The sequence below is a fragment of the Pollachius pollachius genome (assembly GCF_949987615.1).
Source record: "Pollachius pollachius genome assembly, chromosome: 17".
Classification (NCBI taxonomy): domain Eukaryota; kingdom Metazoa; phylum Chordata; class Actinopteri; order Gadiformes; family Gadidae; genus Pollachius; species Pollachius pollachius.
The window spans coordinates 1748271-1769436 of record NC_136950.1 but is presented as its reverse complement, the minus strand read 5'-3'; the positions used below and the strand labels follow the sequence as shown (position 1 = coordinate 1769436).

The window sequence follows — 21166 nt, the reverse complement described above, 5'->3', positions numbered from 1 at the left end:
CCATTATTACAAAGGTCTTTATGTATCCAGGCATGATAGAATTGTGGACATTATATCAAAGAGTTGACCATCCTTATTTTCGCCTACAGTGTCAATGCATATAAATTGTCCTGTTAGACAACAAATGTTTTCCAGGTGCTTTGCAGAAAAGTCTGTGTTCTCTAATTTAAATGCCACCAGGCCTGATATTACAATAATTGATGAGAACAATATAAATGTTTTCTTTCTGGAAGTAGGATGCTGTTTTGATTCAAGTCTAGAGGAGGCTTACTTAACACAGCTGGTAAAATATCACCCTCTTGCACAACAAATATCTGGCCTTGGCTACAAATGTCAATATCTGGTACTTATCTTCAGCTGCCTGGGACATGGGCAATGGGTTGTCATTAGGTTTCTCAGGATGGTTGGCTTTACAAAAGCAAGGGCAAAACAACTTGCCAAATACTGCTCAATATCCTCAATTATTGGAAGTCGCCCCATTTGGAGAAGATGGTGTTGTGTGTATCCATAATCTGCTGTTTGAACTGTCATCATACCCAAATTGCTGGATCATGCCTGAGCAATGTTTTTATCTGTAACATTTATGTCTTTATGTACAATTTATTATGAATTGCGTGAATAAATAAAGAAGATAAAATGTGTCTGTACTATGGGTGTAACGATACGATACATGTATTTGTATTGAACCGAATCGGTACGGACGACACGGTTCAGTGTATAGATTTACACAGAGAATACACAGTATAAAATTAAATAAAACTGGCGTGCGAATTAATTAATGTAATGCAGAACTAATGTTAGATACGCAAGTTCTTGAGGTGCAGCACGGATCTCGTTTCCATCGCCAAAAGTCGGTGTGACTCGGACTGAGCCATATTGAGCCGTACTCGTCTCGCTGTACTCCTCCGTTGGTTACTGACTGAAAAGGTGCTGGCAAGTTTGAGCTACACACGTTGTCCGTTGATTGGTCGACAGAATCGCACTTCTCATGTCTCAGGTTCAACCTGAGAGTACAACCTGAGACATGGTACAATAAAAAATAATTGCCATCTGCATTTTTGTTTTTTCTTTTCCCTTCATTGTACCGAACTCGTTCTGAACTGTGATGTCTGAACCAAGGTATGAACCGAACCATGACTTCAGTGTACCGTTACACCCCTAGTGTGTACAAGCCATATGAGCTGAATAAAGTTTTACTGCTTCCCCAAAGCAGGTTAGACCCAGTCTGTGGCATCATCAACAGCATCAGCCACATTAAGGTGGCGTAGGTTCAGATAATGGCTTTTCCTCTTCTTCCTCTCCCCTAATGATGCAGGATGAGAGATAAACACACAGGGGAGGACTTCTACATTGGTAACCACATGATGGAGCATGAATGTAGGACAGACACAGGGAAAACACCTGCCGTGGCACTTCTATATCCACCGTAGGAGACCATTCTAAATGAGCTGAGTTGTGCTATTGCAGCATATATGTGGGCCGTTCTCTGAGTTCTCCTGCATTGGCAAACACTGTGTGAATCGGAAAAAAATACACAAAAAATGGAGATAATAACTAAACCTAACCCAAAACGCATCATATAGACAGGTCATTACACTGAGTCCTACCTGAATATTGGCCTGATAGTGGTAAAACAGCATAGAGACCGGTCATTACACTGAGGCCTACCTGAGTATTGGCCTGATAGTGGTAACGCAGCATATAGACAGGTCATTACACTGAGACCTACCTGAGCATTGGCCTGATAGTGGTAACGCAGCACAGAGACCGGTCATTACACTGAGGCCTACCTGACTATTGGCCTGATAGTGGTAACGCAGCATATAGATAGGTCATTACACTGAGGCCTACCTGAGCATTGGCCTGAAAGTGGTAACGCAGCATAGAGACCGGTCATTACACTGAGGCCTACATGAGCATTGGTCTGATAGTGGTAACGCAGCATAGAGACCGGTCATTACACTGAGGCCTACCTGAGTATTGGCCTGATAGTGGTAACGCAGCATATAGATAGGTCATTACACTGAGGCCTCCCTGAGTATTGGGGCAGCAGTAGCTCAGGAGGTAGAAATGGCTGGTAACCTGAAGGTTGCTGGTTAGATGCCCGGCTCCTCCATGCTGAGTGTTGAGGTGTCCTTGAGGAAGGCACCTAACCCTAAATGCTCCCGACGAGCTGGCTGCCGCCTTGCATGGCCGACTCCGCCGTTGGTGTGTGGATGTGTGCGTGAATGGTGTGAGGCAATATTGTAAAGTGCTTTGGGTGGTCAATGGTTAGAAAAGCGCTTTATAAATGCTGTCCATTTATTGGCCTGATAGTGGTAACGCAGCATATAGACAGGTCATTACACTGAGGCCTACCTGTGTATACAGCACAACAAGTACACAAAATCAACACAAACTCCTTGTGTTTCTGTCTCACACACTTACTAGCTCTTTCGTTTTGGCTTCTCCATACCACTTCCTCTGACCTCACGGGTCCCAGTAGGAATGTTAACGAGCTACGATAACGAGACAAGGTCCTTAATGAGGGTCCTTAACGAGGGTCCTTAACAAGGGTCCTTAACAAGGCTCCAAATACCATGTGCAAACCATTTGTTTAGACATGCTTGGCATGCACCTGGCACGTCTCCAGAATATTTATATAAACCGTGGAGATCAGAGGTGTCCCTTTGGCATATGGGAACACAACAGATTGTACTCACGCACACTTTCAGTATGTAGAAGCAAACATACACAGACGGTCATATAATCAGGAGGAATTCTAAAGGGGTTGTTGAAGAGAGGCAGGTTGGAAAAGTGTCCGGGAGCAGATTTTAGTTTGATTCAGGAAAGAGACAAATCATAAACATCGAGTTCAGGCAGAGTAAAGGTTTCCACTGTGGATCAGAACAGCTCGGAGAGCCCAGAGTTTACCTTAAGGGCAACTTCCTTATCCTCCTCCTCTTCTTCCTCTCTCTGTCACTCCTTGTCTAGACACAATACGCAGGTCTTCTTTGTGTGTGGTTTTCACTCTCCATTGTTATGCTCCCTCTATTCAGACAACCAGAAAGAGTGGCCAAACACCTACCTTACTACGTGGGGTGAAATATGATTGCAGCTCTTTTATTATCATTGTGAATAAGGACAAACTTAAACACAATCTTCACATCACATGAGCCAAAGTAGACTGGAAAACAATGTGAAAGGTAATATTCCCCAAAAGAACAGCTTCTCTGTTCACATCCTGCCTCTCCTCTGTTGGTCCGCCTAACCCTCACAACCTGCTCTACAAGAGACCAAACAAAGGACAACCAATGAATGTATGCAGATAAGGCTACAGAAGCCTCACAGCAGAGGTTTTCAAGCTGCCAAGGCAGGTCTTGGTGTCTTTCCCCGGGAACATGTAAGGACATGACATGTAAAGCACCTCAAGCATCCCAGCGCGGCAAGCTCCTTGACACGCCTTAAGCTGGCGCGGCCTTTCACCTTTTAGGCCCCAGTCAGCAACCCCTCTGTCCCCGCCTCCCTCCCCCGCGGCGAGTCACCTGCCGCTCAAGGGTGCGCCGGGCCAGGCTCAGTGGGACCTGTCCCTTCTCATCAGCCTCCTTGTTTGTCTGTTTGGGCTGCTGTTTCTCCACAGGCCTTAACTCACAGTCCTGTCCGTGTTCAGGATGGAGGGCTTTAGCAGACGCTTCAGTGAACCCAGGGTAAAATTCTTATTGAATGGGGAAACTTTTTCAAATTTGATTTCAAACTGCTGTACTCTTTTTCCAACGTCACTTTCTTTCTCCATCCTCCCGATGGCGTACGCCTACGCCCTCAACTGTCACTTAAGACAGTTTATTCAGACTTCTCCTCGCGGCCTTCGGAGGACGTCAACGCCAGTTTCGCTTTAGCTTCTTTAGCCCATGTCTCTCTTAGCCCCCAATAGCCCATTTAGCTTGTTTCTCCTCGTTATCCGGTAACCTTCCTGACTCACTCTGGAAGAGTTTCAAGTCACTCTGTGCTGTTAACTCCCAGATTAAGAATTAAAACTTAATCCTCCATGCCCGTCTTGAGTAAAGCACTGTTGTTGCTGACCGATCGTCTTCTGCTGCACTTAAAGACCGAGTTCTAAGACCTTACCATGTCAGAACGCACACACCGCCAAACGCATGGCACTGTCAGAGTGATGGTGTGGTCGTGTTGCGTGTCCACGCTGCACCGCTCACAGCAGACGATGTGTCAGCATAAATCCTCGTCCGTTGCGACACATGTCACACAACGCTATTAACGCCTGCGCTGTCTGCACCAACATTGGCGGAGGAGACGTCACTCTCTGTCAACCACAAGACTCATTAGGGACACCACAACATCTCTGCTGTAGTTCTGCAGCTGTTTGCCTGCAATCTCCTACATTATGTGCATATACCAGTGGGGTCACTGATCACGGTCCAACAACGTAAAGTATTTCCACTGATGGCTACTTTCAGGTCTGTGTTTCCCCGATACCCCCCCAGTTTGGGCCAGCAGAGGGGTCCTGACTGGCACCAGATGTCTGTTTGGTTTCCCAATACAGAAACTCTACTGCAGACAACCAACCAGTCCTTTTACTGGATGAAAAATGTGGCTTGGCTCTGAATGTGAGGTGTGTGTGTGAGTGGCGATGACGACTGCAGAGAAGCCATCAGATGTTCTCTAGGCAAGGGGCCTCAGTGGAGGGTGTTTCTGATTCAAGGGGCCTCTCTAGAAGGTGTTTCTGATAGTAGGGGCCTTTGAGGATAGTGTTTCTGAGTTTAAGGGCCTCTGTGAGGCTGTTTCGGTGGGGTCGGCTTAGCTCAGGAGGTAGAGCAGGTTGACGTTTAACCGGTAGGTTGCTAGTTTGATCCCTGGCTCCTCTTAGCTGAGTGTCGATGTATTAACCGTTGTAAGTCGCTTTGGATAAAAGCATCTGCTAAATGCCCTAAAGGGGGATTCTGAGTGTAGGGGCCTCTGTGAGGGTGTGTCTGAGTGTAGGGGCCTCTGTGAGGGTGTGTCTGAGTGTAGGGGCCTCTGTGAGGGGGATTCTGAGTGTAGGGGCCTCTGTGAGGGTGATACTGAGTGTAGGGGCCTCTGTGAGGGTGATACTGAGTGTAGGGGCCTCTGTGAGGGGGATTCTGAGTGTAGGGGCCTCTGTGAGGGTGATACTGAGTGTAAGTACCTCTGTGAGGGTGTGTCTGAGTGTAGGGGCCTCTGTGAGGGTGTTTCTGAGTGTAGGGGCCTCTGTGAGGGTGTGTCTGAGTATAGGGGCCTCTGTGAGGGGGATTCTGAGTACAGGGGCCTCTGTGAGGGTGATACTGAGTGTAGGGGCCTCTGTGAGGGTGTGTCTGAGTATAGGGGCCTCTGTGAGGGTGTTTCTGAGGGTAGGGGCCTCTGTGAGGGTGATCCTGAGTGTAGGGGCCTCTGTGAGGGTGATACTGAGTGTAGGGGCCTCTGTGAGGGTGATCCTGAGTGTAGGGGCCTCTGTGAGGGTGATCCTGAGTGTAGGGGCCTCTGTGAGGGTGATACTGAGTGTAGGGGCCTCTGTGAGGGTGATACTGAGTGTAGGGGCCTCTGTGAGGGTGATACTGAGTGTAGGGGCCTCTGTGAGGGTGATTCTGAGTGTAAGGACCTCTGTGAGGGTGATACTGAGTGTAGGGGCCTCTGTGAGGGTGATACTGAGTGTAGGGGCCTCTGTGAGGGTGATACTGAGTGTAGGGGCCTCTGTGAGGGTGATCCTGAGTGTAGGGGCCTCTGTGAGGGTGATACTGAGTGTAGGGGCCTCTGTGAGGGTGATACTGAGTGTAAGGACCTCTGTGAGGGTGATACTGAGTGTAGGGGCCTCTGTGAGGGTGTGTCTGAGTGTATGGGGCCTTTGTGAGGGTGTGTCTGAGTGTAGGGGCCTCTGTGAGGGTGATACTGAGTGTAGGGGCCTCTGTGAGGGTGATACTGAGTGTAGGGGCCTCTGTGAGGGTGATACTGAGTGTAGGGGCCTCTGTGAGGGTGATCCTGAGTGTAAGGACCTCTGTGAGGGTGATACTGAGTGTAGGGGCCTCTGTGAGGGTGATACTGAGTGTAAGGACCTCTGTGAGGGTGATTCTGAGTGTAGGGTGAAGTGTGTTTCTGAGTGTTCAGCACTGTGCACCCTGCAGACTCACCCGGCGTCGCTGCTGTTCCCACAGATAAGCGCGTCCTTGGCTCCTTCCACTTTATAGAAGTTGTCTGTAAAACAAGAATTGTTATTTCGATTTATTCAATGGAGGTGTGATAAATGGATGATTAGAATACAATTTAAATGCATTTTTGGGTCGAAATTAAGTTCTGCTGGCTTTAATCCTTGTCCAAACTACCTTTCGATTATCATGGAACCGAGTTAGTTGTTAGTTTATTAGGTTTTTTTGTGTTGTTTTTATTTAAATTTCCATTTCTTACCACCGCCATATGATATTGAAAAAACGTACCTTAGCCAGCAAAAAGTACTTATACTAAGAATATAAATTATACACACTAATACTTTATTCTTTCTTTCTTTCCTTCTGTATTATTCTCTTCAAATTTTGGGACCCTACTCCACAATTCTTCACCTAGAGACTCATTCCACTTTTAAAATGTTCATATTAGCTTGGAAATACCAACATTTTAAATATTTTGAAGATTTTAAGATATTCAACTTTTAAATGATTATTTTTATGATGGAAGTCAATGGGATGACTACCATTATAAATCCCATTCTCTGACACTTCAACTAGTTCAGACTTCGCAACTTGGTCAATAGCCGCAGGTCCTTCAACAAATTGTGTGGGATGATGGAAGGAGTCATGAAGCCTGAGGACGTGACCGTTCGTGCACCGGTACCGCTCCAAAAGAGGGTTGCCATTGTTCTGTACACAGGGTTGTGGCCAATCAATTCGGCATTCACAAATCAACTGTAAAGAAGTTTGTGCACATGTTCTGCAAGGAAGAAATGCTGTCGTTGGTCATCCACAACTACATCAAGGTGCCCACGACAGAAGAAGCCATCGGCATAGCACGCCGATTCGAACAGAAGTTCAACATCCCACAAACCATCGGGTGCATCGATGGCACCCACATTCCAGTTTTACCGCCAAGTGATTGCTACAAAGATTTTTGTAGCAAGGCTGGCCCTCGTTTGGTTGGCCGATGACATGTAGATGACATGTATCGTAAGTTTGGGCAAAACACCTTTATTTAGTTGGTGTACAGTCCGTGCATCGTGAACGCTTACTAAGTGCTGATATCATTCCTTATAGATTCTGGAACATCAACTGCACGATGCCTGTGGGTGCTCACAACGCCAACGTGCTTAGGCAGTCAACGTTATTTAGCCAGGCACATCTTGTACCAAAAGTAAGTCCTACTGTATTCTCAAGATATCTTACTGCCTGCATAAAATAATAATCAGTATAAGCCCTGTCACCGTGTATTCCAGACCAATGTAGGTATAACCCTTTTGTATGAAACCTTAATGTTCTAAACACTGCATGAAAAGTAGCTTCTGCGGCCAAGCTACTTGAGTTAAGCTACTGAAAAGATACTTGATACAGGAAATATTGAAGCTTCTGAGAATTGTAGTAAGTTACTAGCTTAGCTTCAAGTAGTGAAGCTACTGGGGAACACTGATAATCATTTTGTCTTTTTACATGTAGGAACCAAGAGAAATCAATGGCGGCCCGATCAACCACTTTATGTTGGGAGATCCAGATTGTTATATATCGGGCGTTTGTGTGTGGGGTCCCCCGTTTATATCGCGAGAGGCTAGGTGCCTCTTAAATAACATTCATGGGTATTGGATGTGTTTTATTAAAACACATCCAATACCACTGAATGTCCAGCTGGCGCAGTTTCGCAATACCCCAGAAACAGTGGTTAGCGCTGATATATTACTCGTAGACCACTGTTAGATTTAAACAGCAAAGACAGAGACATGTTAGAAGTCAACAACAACAACATTTATTGCAGCATTTTAAAATCCAAAAATATATGCGCAGCCGAAATGTACAGATCAAACGCCATGCCACAAGGCAACCCTATCACAAGGAATATAATAAAATCTTATGATTTTCATGGCTCTTGTGTGGGAGGTCGCTTTCGAGCTGCACTTGCTGTCTCCCTCTGATTTTAATTAAACCATCGTGGTTAAAATGCCCTCATAGTGATCATTGACAGAATACATAAATGAATCATGCTGAGACCAGCGGTTGTCAGAGAATTTCTGCAGGCGTTTTTTTTTGCGGACTGTTTGTCATAAACCACGTGTCTAGACAGTTATGAACATCCCTGTCTTTAGTGAGGTGCACAATGGCCAAGATGAGAACATGGTTTCTGCAGTGAACATAGACTGCTGCGGGAAACTGTGCTGCGATGCATGCCGGAACACCGAGCATTTTTCCCGCTTACATTGCCCGCGCCATTATACCTCTGCCCAACAATAGGGGCAGGACCTAGACCAAGCTCTCCTAATCATGCAGCAATAGCCGTGTCAATGCCTAGCTTCTGCATTTGAATGATAATGAATGAATGGAAAGTTGCATTTTTAATCATTACATCAAAGATTCTAGGCTAGAGAGTGCACGCCAATCAATGAAACCTTATGTGGAATCAGAGAAAGTCTGCTCTCTTTGCTGCGCAAAGCATGTTTTAGAAATCAGCACATTAAGATAAATGTAAATGTAGTTGTCACACAGCCACAAGCTATTTTTTATCTTTGTAATATGAAATTATTTCAGGGGGAAAAATGCTGTGAGGACATGTACGCACAGTGCGTTCAGGATTAGGACTGTTATAGCTTAGGTCGGCCTAAACTTAATCAATTGTGTTTTAATATTTTTAGCATTCATATTATTGTAGTCTATTCTTTCCGTAGGCTATTCTGCTGTTGGCCTTGATGGGGAGATATTTTTTGGCTGCCACAAAATATACAGTTACATCTAACAAAATTCCTGCGTCTCCCCCTCCTACAGAGCCCATTTCAGCGCCGTGTCAGTGGAGAAGCCTACGAACGTCGTTAGAGAAGTGCACGCGCGTTCATGTTAAAAGGAGTTTTGGGAAATGCACAAAACATTTTTACGAACATTTGAAAGATCATTTGTGAGAACCTTCGTATGAGCGTGGATCCATCGTTATCGGGCAGCTGGGCCCAGGTTAGTTCGACACACAAACACACACACAAACACACACACACACACACACACACACACACACACACACACACAATCGATTCAACCATTTCAAAGTGTATACAGCTCAGCTATTCTATATTTGATCTCAAATGTATTCAAACTTTATCACATTAGCTATTTGTTTAACCCTTCACTTTATTTGTTTCAAACCATTTTACATTTTTTAAATGGTGTGCATGTTTACATTGTTTACTCCATTTAGACTTTTGAACTCTTTTCACTTAATTCAAGCCATTCCACATTTCCTCTACATCTTAAACTATGTGGCTTTATTAAAACATAATTTCAACCTCAGCTGCACTACAGCACTCAGCACGCAATTTTCTGCAGGAAATGTATTTTCTAGTATTCTAAAGTCATTCCTAGTCTTCCACTGATTAATGACCTCAACACACGAAACATGGACACACTCAACCATGATACAGCCGATGAAAGCAGAGAAGCAGTTGTTAACCAAATAGAGTTTGCTTATTGGCAACATTAGGGTGATTGAACATTTCCATGGGAGATGAACACCCTTTGGGCCAGTGATGGCTTAACGTTTCTTTGGTAGACGGCAAAGATGGAATGAGTGCTGCATTATGGGAAAAGGGTTTTCTCTTATTTTTTGTATTGACCATGTTGACCATTGATCTCCCTATGAGGGGCTTTTGGAAGCAGCCAATAGCAAGAGGCGAATCCCCCTGACACCATTAACGCCACTCATCCCCTCTCAGGTTTCATGGCAGCTTTCAGAGATCGATCCGGGGGCCTGCGGGGGACATTTCTCTAACGCCGTGACATGAAATGAATAAATATACAGACCTTAGACTTAATCCCGACGTAGAGCGTTCCTGTAAAACCCAAAGCGCTGCACGGTTTGACAGACAAGATCCAACCTAATGTACCATGAAGCCATTACGCCCCCAAGCTGCCCAGCACCCCGTTAGGGACACACAGACAGGGACAGGCAGACAGGGCTTCCTGGTGAAGGGTTGATCCACTAAGAAACGTTCCCACAACCAGGGGCTTCGCGGTCTCATAGGAAACAACAGACGCCGGTTATTAGAAACAAAACATTATATTCAGCATCATGTTCATGGTTTTTTGCTGTCCGTGTAGATCGGTCCCACATTTATCATCACAAGTAAAGCGACATCGTTTTGGTCTTTAGTGCTTCAGTTTATAGAGCTTCTCAAAGCAAGAGACACCTGGCACTGTCCAAAAGCTGAGAGTGAGGATGGCCTCTCAGAACGCCCCAGGTCCTCATGCCAATAAAGCTCAACTTTATTTATGTGGCCATTATCACAGCGACGTCTGGAAGGCTCTGCCAGCCGGCCCACATCTCATCCACCTCATTTGTATTTACAATGTCAAACGCGTTCTCTTCTTAAAGCTAGGGCAGGCCATTTGTTTAAGCAGCATTTTTTGTCATATTTATTTAAATTCTCTTAACATTCTGACAGCAATCAATCAATCAAATGCTTTCGATTGAACAACAGAGTATGTGTGGATGTCCCAGGTATGTAATAAGCCCTTCCAATCGTTCATTGGCCTGAATGAGAGGAGACCTAGCTATCCGAATTCCTGCCAGCTGCTTGCTGCTCTGCCCAGCGTCATCTCTCCTCAGGCTAGCAGACCCGCTGCTAAAGCTAGAGAGCTAGACACATGTTTGGTTAGTGGCTTTGGTGGGGGCCTTGAGGGAGGGGTGGGGTTTTTAGGGATTATTATTCATTTATTTATTTATTTTAAATTGAATACTTTCAAAATTGAGCTTACTCTGGCTGGTTCTCCAAATTGATAAAAGATAAAAACATAAAAAAACCTTTAATTGGATTAAGCAACAGTGTTTCACCCGCCCATGCATATGAGCTACAGCGTTCAGTTACTGTTTTGAGGAATACCCGGCGGAAGCCATATTGATTTATTTTGTCCGAGCTTTGAATAGTTTATTTGTTTACGCTTTGTTTGTTTGTCTGAAAAACATTAGATTTAAAATCCATGCAGTCTAGGGTGGGATTTCAATTTACCATTGTCTCTGTATGTGTGTGTGTGTGTGTGTGTGTGTGTGTGTGTGTGTGTGTGTGTGTGTGTGTGCGCGTGTGTGCGTGCGTGAGTGCGTGCGTGGGTCTGTCTCATTCTGTATATGACTAGGGAACTGCTGTATATGCCCTAAGACAAATCAGGCCCTGACATGTGTGAGTTTATGTGTGTGTGTGTGTGTGTGTGTGTGTGTGTGTGTGTGTGTGTGTGTGTGTGTGTATGTAAATGTGTGTGTGTGTGTGTCTGTGTGTATGTGTATGTAAATGTGTGTGTGTGTGTGTGTGTGTGTGTGTGTGTGTGTGTGTGTGTGTGTGTGTGTGTGTGTGTGTGTCTTTATTGACGTTAGAGCCCGGTGCCCACATGACATTGTCCAGTTGGTGCAGCCGTCACACGCAGCGCGTCACATGACCCAAGCTCTCTCTCCGGAATGTTCCGCAGCCTCCGCTAACGCTAGCATTAGCTACAGCTGCGGCCATCTTGTTCACCACATCCACTCATTATCCAATTAGGTTTTCTTTGATTTGATTAGATCTTTCCTTGACATTATTTATAACTCTGAGCATGTCCATTTGTAGGTGATGGTCAGGGTCATCGCTGGGAGAGGCAGGTCCACCAGTCACAGGATTTAAATGTTGAATAAGATTCAATGAATTGAGTTCCTCTTAACAATGAGCTTGTGTTTTTCAAACAGTAACTTAAGTGAAGAAGGCAGCAGGATAAGAATAGTCACAACCTGCTGTTAAAAGTCAAGCTAGTCCGTCGTCATGGCAGCCGCTCAGGAGTGCCTGCCTCTCAGCTCTTTCTTATCCACAGACATCTGAGCACTCACGTCAGAGGGCTGAGTACTGCTCACCTCAGAGAGTACTGCATACCTCAGATGGGCTGAGTACTGCTCACCTCAGAGGGCTGAGTACTGCTCACCTCAGAGGGCTGAGTACTGCTCACCTCAGATGGGCTTAGTACTGCTCTCCTCCAGGGGTAAGCAGTACTCAGCCCTCAATTTTAACGTTTTCCTTTAAAGGTCCCATGGCATGCTACTTTATGGATTCTTTAATATAGATATTAGTGGGCCCCTAACACAGTATTTGAAGACGTTCCCGAAATTCAGCCGTGGTGCAGAATTATAGCCATTACGAGCCAGTCACACATTGAGCTTTCCCCAAACGCGCCGTTTCGGTGTCTGTAGTTTTAATGCAAATGAGGAGGAGAGAGGTGGGTCAAGGAGGACAGTGGGGGTGTGGCCCTGAGCAGCTTGCGGTACCATGCGCTCTGTTTACAGTGGATGTATCGCAATGGCGAGGCGCACACAGCCTTTGATCGTGTTCTGTAAATATTCTAGAACACTCTGGGTGCTGGAGCTCTATATCTAAATAATATCATATTATACATAGATATCTATATCATATAATACATATTATCACGGCCAAAAGCTGTGTGCGCCTCCAGACGATATTATGAATCACAAACGACTGCTTCGGGTTCTCCGACGTCTCTGGTTCTTCCACACCCACTTCAATCTGAAGTAGACTAAACCGTGCGCTGCCCGCTGTTGGCTGCCCGCTGCCGGCTGACGGCTGCCCGCTGCCGGGAGCCCGCTGTTGGGCGGTGGTGCCTCCCGGCAGCGGGCGGCGGGCAGCGGGGCTCCGGAGGGAGACAACTGCGGGCAACAATCCCATTCTCCTCCATGTAGTGGTTTATGTACTCAGGGAGTCAAGTTCCTTTACCCCAATTCCTTATCAACCATGGCTGAGATAACCCCAACTACAGTCTTGTTGTGGAAATACCAGAGACGTCAAAGAACCGACGTGTTATGCCATAACACCAACAGCAGAACGGTTATCCAAATAACAAAGAAGTGTACAACACTTGCGTTACAGTGTGTGTAATCACACACACACACACATGTGGTGCTCGTACAGTCGTAGCTCATTGTCTCATTGGCGGTCCAAATTCTCTGGGTGGACAAGGCAGAGAAAGGAGAGGTAACTTGGCCCCTTACAACAACATATGGGGCTATATTCCGAATCAGCTCGCCTGAGCTTCCATTTTTTCAAAGGCAAGCAGGATACCTAGTGCTCGTTTTACACAGACACAAGTTTTAGCCACTGGGGGACGATAGGTAGGCTAGGGGAACTCATATTAAAGATTTTTATGATAAATGATTCAGTATGTTCCATAGCAGCATGCTAGGAACCTTCACTGTGTAAATAATCACCACTAGGTCTTCAATAATATTGCAGCATTTAAAGTGTATTTTAAATGTACCTTTTGTGACTCAAACATTTCAAAGATTTGAGTTCCTCTTACCAATGAGCTTGTGCTTTTCAAACAGTAACTTAAGTGAAGACGGCAGCAGAGGGCTGAGTACGGCTCACCTCAGAGGGCTGAGTACTGCTGTCCTCCAGGGGTGAGCAGTACTCACCCTTGGAGGAGAGCAGTACTCAGCCCTCAATGTTAACGTTTTCCTTTAACATGTTTCAGTACGTTCAATGGCAGCACGCTAGGAACCTTCACTTCGCATTTAAAGTGTATTGTAACTGTATCTTTTGTGACTCAAATATTTATTTTCTATATGCAAGATGTATAGTCTTCCCGATGAGTCTCTGGCTATGCTTGTGTATGTACAGTTAACTATACAATCCTTCACAAAATAACAATATTCCAGTACAACGAGATCACTCTAATCTCCTGCAGTGTGTTCCTGGAAGAGTCTTGCTCCCAGGGAGTGTTTGGCAGCCGGACGTCGTAGAGCCCCGACACCATGACTACGCCCTCATGCTCTTTCAGAGATTGCCCCCTACCTCCCCATGGCTGGAAGAGTTCCCGCCCAGCATGCCCCCCCAGACCCAGACCCCACCCCCCTGCCCCCTCGCTGCCTGTAATGGAACAGGCAGCGAGGGGGGAGTCTTTTGATTTATTCTGAAGTTGAAGGACAAGTTGTTATTATGCGTCTTAGCTGACAGAGTGGTCGTGATGTGTCGCAACTCAGGTGTCGCCGGACGGCCGAGGGTGTGTGTGTGAGTGTGTATGTCTGTGTGTGTTTTTTTTTTTTGGGGGGGGGGGGGGGTGTGGGGGGGGGTACTGAACAATAGTGTAAATGTCAGGGCATTCATTACGTTTGGGGACTTGCTGAAATGGGACTAGAATCCGTTTGGGAGCAGTCCAGGTAAATAAAAACCGCCCACTCAAATTAGAACACACCGTAATGATGGTTATAGCTGCAGGACTGACAGTAACATATCACTGTTTGGTTGGGAAAAGTGAAGAAAAAGGGACAGGTCATCACACTGCCATCCAAAATCCTCATACCTCCCGCCCTCACTTCCTGTTTCTCTATCCTGGAACCACAGGAGGGCTTGTTTATAAATCACCTCACTCTGGTCGGCCCCTCACAGACATCCACATGTGGTCGTTCCGAAAACCCTTTCATGCAAAGTGACATCTGTGGGAGGCTGACACCGGTTCACAGGCTGAACCTTCTAGCACCTTCATTCTTATCGACCCGTCCCAAGGAGGAGCAGCTGTAGTTACCCTCGTCATTGACGAAGTCCTTGATGGAGGACCAGGTCTTGTTGTTGCAGTAGAAGGAGGTGTTGGCGGCCAGGCTGCCCGTCACGCAGTGGCTGCTGCTACGCACACACTTCTGCCGCAGGTTGCCCATGAAGAGCTGCAGGCCGATGAGGGCGAACACGCTCAGGCAGAACACGGTAAGGATCATCACATCAGCCAGCTTCTTCACCGACTGGATCAGGGCCCCAACGATGGTCTTCAGGCCTGGGGACCCCCACACAAACACACGCACACATACAAACACACAGACACGCACATGCAAACGAACACACACACACACACATACATATGTACACACAAACACACATACGCACATACATACACGCACACATCAAGCATTCATACACGCATATGTACACATACATACATGTATATGTATGCATTCATACATTGTTACACAGACATTTGCACAGACACACATACACAAACATCCAAGAGCACACGCAGACGGATACACATAGATGTATACACACACATACACCCACAAATGGGCACACACACACACGCGCGCAGTTACACTGTAGCGTAAAACTGAGAGGTAGGCAGAATAAGCTAGCAAATATGAAGCGCTATAATTTCCTGGACCAGTTGAACCATTATTTAGCAGATCATGTGCATAATTTGGCAGCCAGTGGGTGTGATGTCATGCAGTCATCAGATAGCAGAGGATGGCTGGCTGTGCTGCACACTTTAAGTGGCCATCAAATACTGCTACTGAGCCACGATCCTTTCCAGGGGTGGCTTTATTATCAGGATATTTAAGTTTGTTTAAGAGCCATACGTTCCAACATTGCGTTAACATTTCTCATTTAGTGCAAATCAGTTAATGAATGTCAAAATAAAAGCCCTGCTGGGTTTTCTTTTTTGCCCATGGGATGATGTGATTTGGTTCAGATTGAATCAAGGCTAACTACCGATACAAGGGTTGGTGTTTCTGGAGGTCCATGGCTCTATCCTGACCTCCATTCATCAAAAACTTTTCAAATAAAGTATTAAAGGTGTACTTTAATTGTTATTGTAAATACATTATTATTCTCAGTTTGCCTCCTAGTTCGGAGACTCCTGTTCAAATGGATCGGCAGTAGAATGACTATTTTTCAAAAGGTAAACAAATCATTAACTTTTGTCAAATACTGCTTTCAGAGCAAAACATGATTAATGTATTCTTTGTCTGTAAAAAAAAAATTCTTTATGGTTTCTGTTTGTTTTGCGGTACATCATACAACATGTATTTCACTGATTTATGTTTTCCTCTTATTTCACAAATAGAAAAATTAACTCTGACAGCAGCCTTATTCTTTTTAAATATGAAACAAGCATTAACAAAAGGAAACAAGCAAACAAGACAAGAATAATATCCAAATCCAAACACACAATGATTGGCAAGAACAAGGGGACAAAACACATTCAGCAAACAAAGACACCAGCTAGAAGCGACCCATGTACCCAGTCAATTATTTTGTTTCACCTTCACAATGTCACCTCTGTTATGGTGTGGGTTTCTTTTTACTTTTACTTTGAAAAGAAAGGAGCATGTCAGGAAACAGAGGACCAGTCTATGTGAAGAATAACAGTTACAACAGTAACAGCATAACATGACAATGGCTGTCTGCCAGTTAAACTGTTGTAACATGTTTAGGACGTGTCTACAATGTAATGGCTGGCATATTTGTAGTATGGTCATATATATATATATATATATATATATATATATATATATATAGTACCATAATGACGTGCAGAGTGGAAAACATTCAGAGGTCATCTCGCTATTCGGTGGCTAAGATGAATTTGTTTAGTTTTGTGATTAGTCCCAAAATAGTTTTCCTAATCAATTTACATTCGCCTCAACTTTATCGTTTTGAAATCATGTTAAAATGAAATCAAGTTGAAGCTAACTAACTGATGTAAATTGGAGATCGAATTTCAGTTAACATATCTGAAAGTAAATTTGTCCATGGGATGGCCATAACCCAATGATCAATCCATCCTGATGTGGATACTACTTCAAATAGAAGTAACAACATATATAAGGTGATCCATCAGAAATTCAGACTTTAACCTACAAGGCCCCTCTGAGATCCACTCATGGGATGCAAATGAAAGGAGAAGATGGCCGCTTCAGCATGCCACCGCGGGCAGACAGAGGACCGCCTCTACTGGGACCGGGACGCAGGCAGGGGCCACCTTCCCTGGTGAAGATGCATGTTCCATAGCTACAGTAGCTTCCTCACCTGGGATGACTGAGATGGTTTTGAGCGCTCGAAGGACCCTGAATGTCCTTAAGGCGGACACATTGCCCAGGTCCACAAACTCAGTCACATATCTGCAGCAAGCCGGGAGACAGAGGGGCACAAAACAAACACACACAAGAGGGAATGACCAACATAGAACAACAACAACATCAACAGCAAGCCGAGATAGAGAGACGTAGAGAGAGAGGGGGGGGGGGGGGGGGGGGGGGAGAGAGAGAGAGGGAGGGAGAGAGAGAGAGAGAGAGAGAGAGAGAGAGGGAGAGAGAGAGGAAGGACATATAGAGAGAGAGAGAGACATAGAGGGAGAGAGAGAGAGAGGTCCGACAGAAACGGCCAAGGTTGAAGATTGACAGGTAATGTGGAGGATCAGTAAGTTCATTGACCTGAAGGGGGCAGAGATGTAGGAAGTTGGCGAGACTTGAGACTACAAGACAAGGCGGCGCTTAGACGTGACAAGAGAAGACATTTGACAATGACGTTACAGTGCAGTGCTTTTCCCCAGCGTCGCCCCCTAGTGGTGAGGCCTTACCTGGGATGACTGAGATAGTTTTCAGAGCCCTCAGTACCCTAAAGGTCCGAAGCGCCTGCAGGTTCCCTACTTTGATAAATTCAGTTAACATCCTGCGGGGGGCAGAGCGCCGTCGGTACGTGGAGGCGGGACGAAAACAAATATGGAGAGCAAGAAAGGGAAGACAAAACAAAGGGTATTACATGAACACTGAGAGAGAGTCAGGAGGTTAGGAAATAAACACAATTTGTGATTAAGACCACGCGACCGCAGAGCCAGGTATAAATCGGTGTGAGGTGAGGTAAAAAAAAAAAGAAGATAATTCATACAATAAGAAACAGATTATGTACAATTTGTGATATTGCTTACGCAATAATTTAGTTTTTACGTGAAAGATTGTTGCATGTGATTGACCTAAAACACAAATTGGGGGGAAAAATCTACAGAGCAAACGAGAAGAGAAAAAGACTCAACACAAATCTTATCTAGAAAACAGAAATTATACACTTTGTGCTATTGATTCAGGATAAATACATGAGGGAGAAGACCTCCTTGTCTTTCTTCTGGAACCCATCAGTAAGCTCTAACTCAAGCTCCTGGATCCACACCAGAGAGGACTGAAGACTGGATTCCATTCATGGTGGCTCTCCTCACACCCTGACTCAGGACCGGTGAGGGGTGGGGGGCTCCGATCAAGTCATTTGACCCCGAAGGTGCTGGTGGACCCCCATTACGGCTCATATATCACCCGTAGCTGACTAGCGGGCTGATTGAATTACAGCAGAGCGAGGCTGGGGAAGGCACAGAGCAGGCTGTTTAAATGCACATGGGGGGGGGGGGTGAAGCTGGTGGTAGTCCTTCACCAAGGACCAGCTCCAGTCTGGGGGTCTGTCACCAAGGACCAGCTCCCTGACACACTTAGACATGAGCCTGGGCTCAGTGTGAGCCCCGCCTCCTCCTTAGCAACAGGATGTTGCTGACTGTTGCTAACTGTTAACAGTTTTAGCATCTTTCTACATGCTAAAGTGGATGTTGGCGGGAAAGGTTCCAAAGTGTTTGTGTGTTTGTGTACGTGTGTGTTTGTGTGTGTGTTTGTGTATGCATGAGTGTGTCGATATGTGTTGGTACGTGTGTGTGTGTGTGTTGTGAAAATGGTTGCGTCTGTGTTTGTTGTGAAAATGGTTGTGCGTGCGTGTGGGTGTGTTGTGATAATGGTTGTGTGTGTGTCTGTCTGTGTTTGGGAGTGTGTTGTGATAATGGTTGTATGTGTGTGTCTGTGTTTGTGTGCGTTTGTGTGTGTTGGGAGGCGGCGGGCTGGTGGTGTGGCGGGGGGCTGGGGGTGACTTATGTCCCTGTCCCTGCAGTAGATCCATCTGACCGCAGAGCAGCCCCCAGATCAAGGACTTGCACCCTCGTCAATGCCAGTGTGTGTGTGTGTGTGTGTGTGTGTGTGTATGTACGTGCACTTGCATACGTGTGCCATCGATGTGCACTGTGTGTGTGTGTGTGTGCATGTGTGTGTGTGTGTGTGTGTGTGTGTGTGTGTGTGTGTGTGTGTGTGTGTATGTCGGTCTAGTAAATCGTGTTGTGAGGCCAAACAGGATGTCAACACTTCATCAGTGAACACAGAGGAGGGAATGAGGGTCGAGATATGGACAGAAGGACGTATGGAGCGATATACAGATAGGGGAGGTGTGACGGACAATCCCGGACAGGGACTATATATAAGTTTGGCCATTCTGCTTTCATCAACACGTTATTAAATCCACAGTATTGGTTAGCCCTTGAGTTTTAACAAAAGCATCCGAGCCCATGGCTCAATGCTCCTAGCAGTGGCACTCTGGAACCATTAGCTCTATTAGCCACATGCCAACGTCAATGTGTCACCAACTAGGCCATGGAGCAGGTCTTTTAAATTTAAATTTAAAATAACTAAATTAACTTAAATACAGATCTTCTTTGGGATCACCTCCTCAATCTGCGAGAAGAGGTGTTGATGATCTTTTGACTTGGAGGTCAGTCTTTTTTGTATTCTATTCATTCTAAATATACAAGGGCCGGTCCAGGCAATTCTGCCAAGTCAACGTCAGCGGCGGAGCCAACTGCTTTCTGCATGACCCATTTGGAAAACCTTGTGGTCCCCTAGCACCCGGAGAGAATGAGAGGAGCTTAAGCTCTTAGCATTATCTTTAGTAAGTCTTTTAGCATTAGCTAAGATCTTAGCAGCATTGTGAGCTCAGCTCTTACAATTAGCATTAGCTGATCTATCGGCATTAGCTGAGATATAAGCAATATCATGAGTTAAGGGCTTAGCATTAGCATTAGCTAAGCCTTTAAGCATACTTCAGTATACGGGCACAAGGCAGCTCTAATGCTTCAGGACGCGGCCGCGGTCTGAGTGCCCCTTCCTCCGACGACCAGCATCAGGCTGGCCTGAAGGGGGCTTCCCCCGCCTCAGCCCCAAGGGCGGAGCTAGGGGTCAGCATTGATCCAATGGGTTCAATCTGCCCGTTTATCTCCCCTCAGTGCCCCCCCCCCCCTCCGTGTGGTAACAGTCCGGCCCTGATGGACGGTCCACTGATCGCTAGCATAACCAAACGGCGGCCATTCCACAAACCCTAAACCATCAATCACTGGTCAATATAGAGGAGGGTTGGGTCTGTGGAGGAGGAGACAGAGGAGAAGGAGAAGGAGGTGGAGAGCTGCAGAGTGGGGGAGTGTTATCGGCCGGCCATGGGAATAATGAGATGAGCTGCTAAACGTTTGTTTTAAATAATATGTTGGCATGGAGACCAAGAAATGCTGTTTGGATCCACCAGGGATTCTGTTGAAAGAATGGTCCTCCCCAAATTCCTGTGTGTTTGTGTGTGTGTGTGTGTGTGCATGTGTGTGTGTGTGGCTGTGTGTGTGTGTGAGTGTGAGTGTGAGTGTGTGTGTGTGTGTGTGTGTGTGTGTGTGTGTGTGTGTGTGTGTGTGTGTGTGTGCATGTGTGTGCGTGTGTGTGTATGTGTGTGTGTGCATGTGTGGGTGCGCATGAGTGTGTGTGTGTGTGTGCGCACAAGTGTGCGTGCGTGCTTGTGCGTGTGTGTGTGTGTGCCGTGCATGTGTGTGTGTGTGTGTGTGTGGGGGGGGGGGTGACGACTCACGCCATGACAATGACACTGAAGTCCAGCCAGTTCCAGGGGTCTCTCAGGAAGGTGAAGGGCCCCACACAGAAGCCCCGGGCCAGGATCTTGATCAGAGACTCAAAGGTGTAGATACCTGTGAAGGTATACCTGGTGAGAGAGAGAGATAGAGAGAGAGAGAGAGAGAGAGAAAGAGAGAGAGAGAGAGAGAGAGAGAGAGAGAGAGAGAGAGAGAGAGAGAGAGAGAGAGAGTGGGAGACAGAGAGACAGAGAGAGAGAGAGAGAGACAAAGAGACAGAGACATAGCAATGAAATAAATACATTTTTAGTGGTGGCACCAGAGAAAAAGTGCATGTGACCTTGTTTTATAAATGCTGGTTTCAGACCACTTGAAACATGAGGTCTCCCGTGCTATCTCTCAGCAGAGCAGGACATCTGACTGATTGGCTAACAATCATTGTTATATTCAACCTCAAAGATGTATCAGTAAATGAGTTGTTAACAAGTCTC

The 21166-nt window shown here is 45.9% G+C and overlaps 1 protein-coding gene across 1 annotated transcript in view; it reads right to left on the bottom strand.

Annotated features, from left to right (window-relative positions):
* Window positions 1–21166, bottom strand: part of LOC307088623 (sodium channel protein type 5 subunit alpha-like) — a gene marked incomplete at both ends in the record, with an annotated part of 120366 nt that overhangs the window by 91916 nt on the left and 7284 nt on the right. Inside the window, 4 exons of the mRNA XM_079754574.1 lie at window positions 6135–6198; window positions 14730–14972; window positions 17003–17094; window positions 20678–20806. Of these exons, the coding sequence (XP_079610700.1) occupies window positions 6135–6198; window positions 14730–14972; window positions 17003–17094; window positions 20678–20806 (528 nt within the window). The remainder of the gene's footprint in view (window positions 1–6134; window positions 6199–14729; window positions 14973–17002; window positions 17095–20677; window positions 20807–21166) is intronic.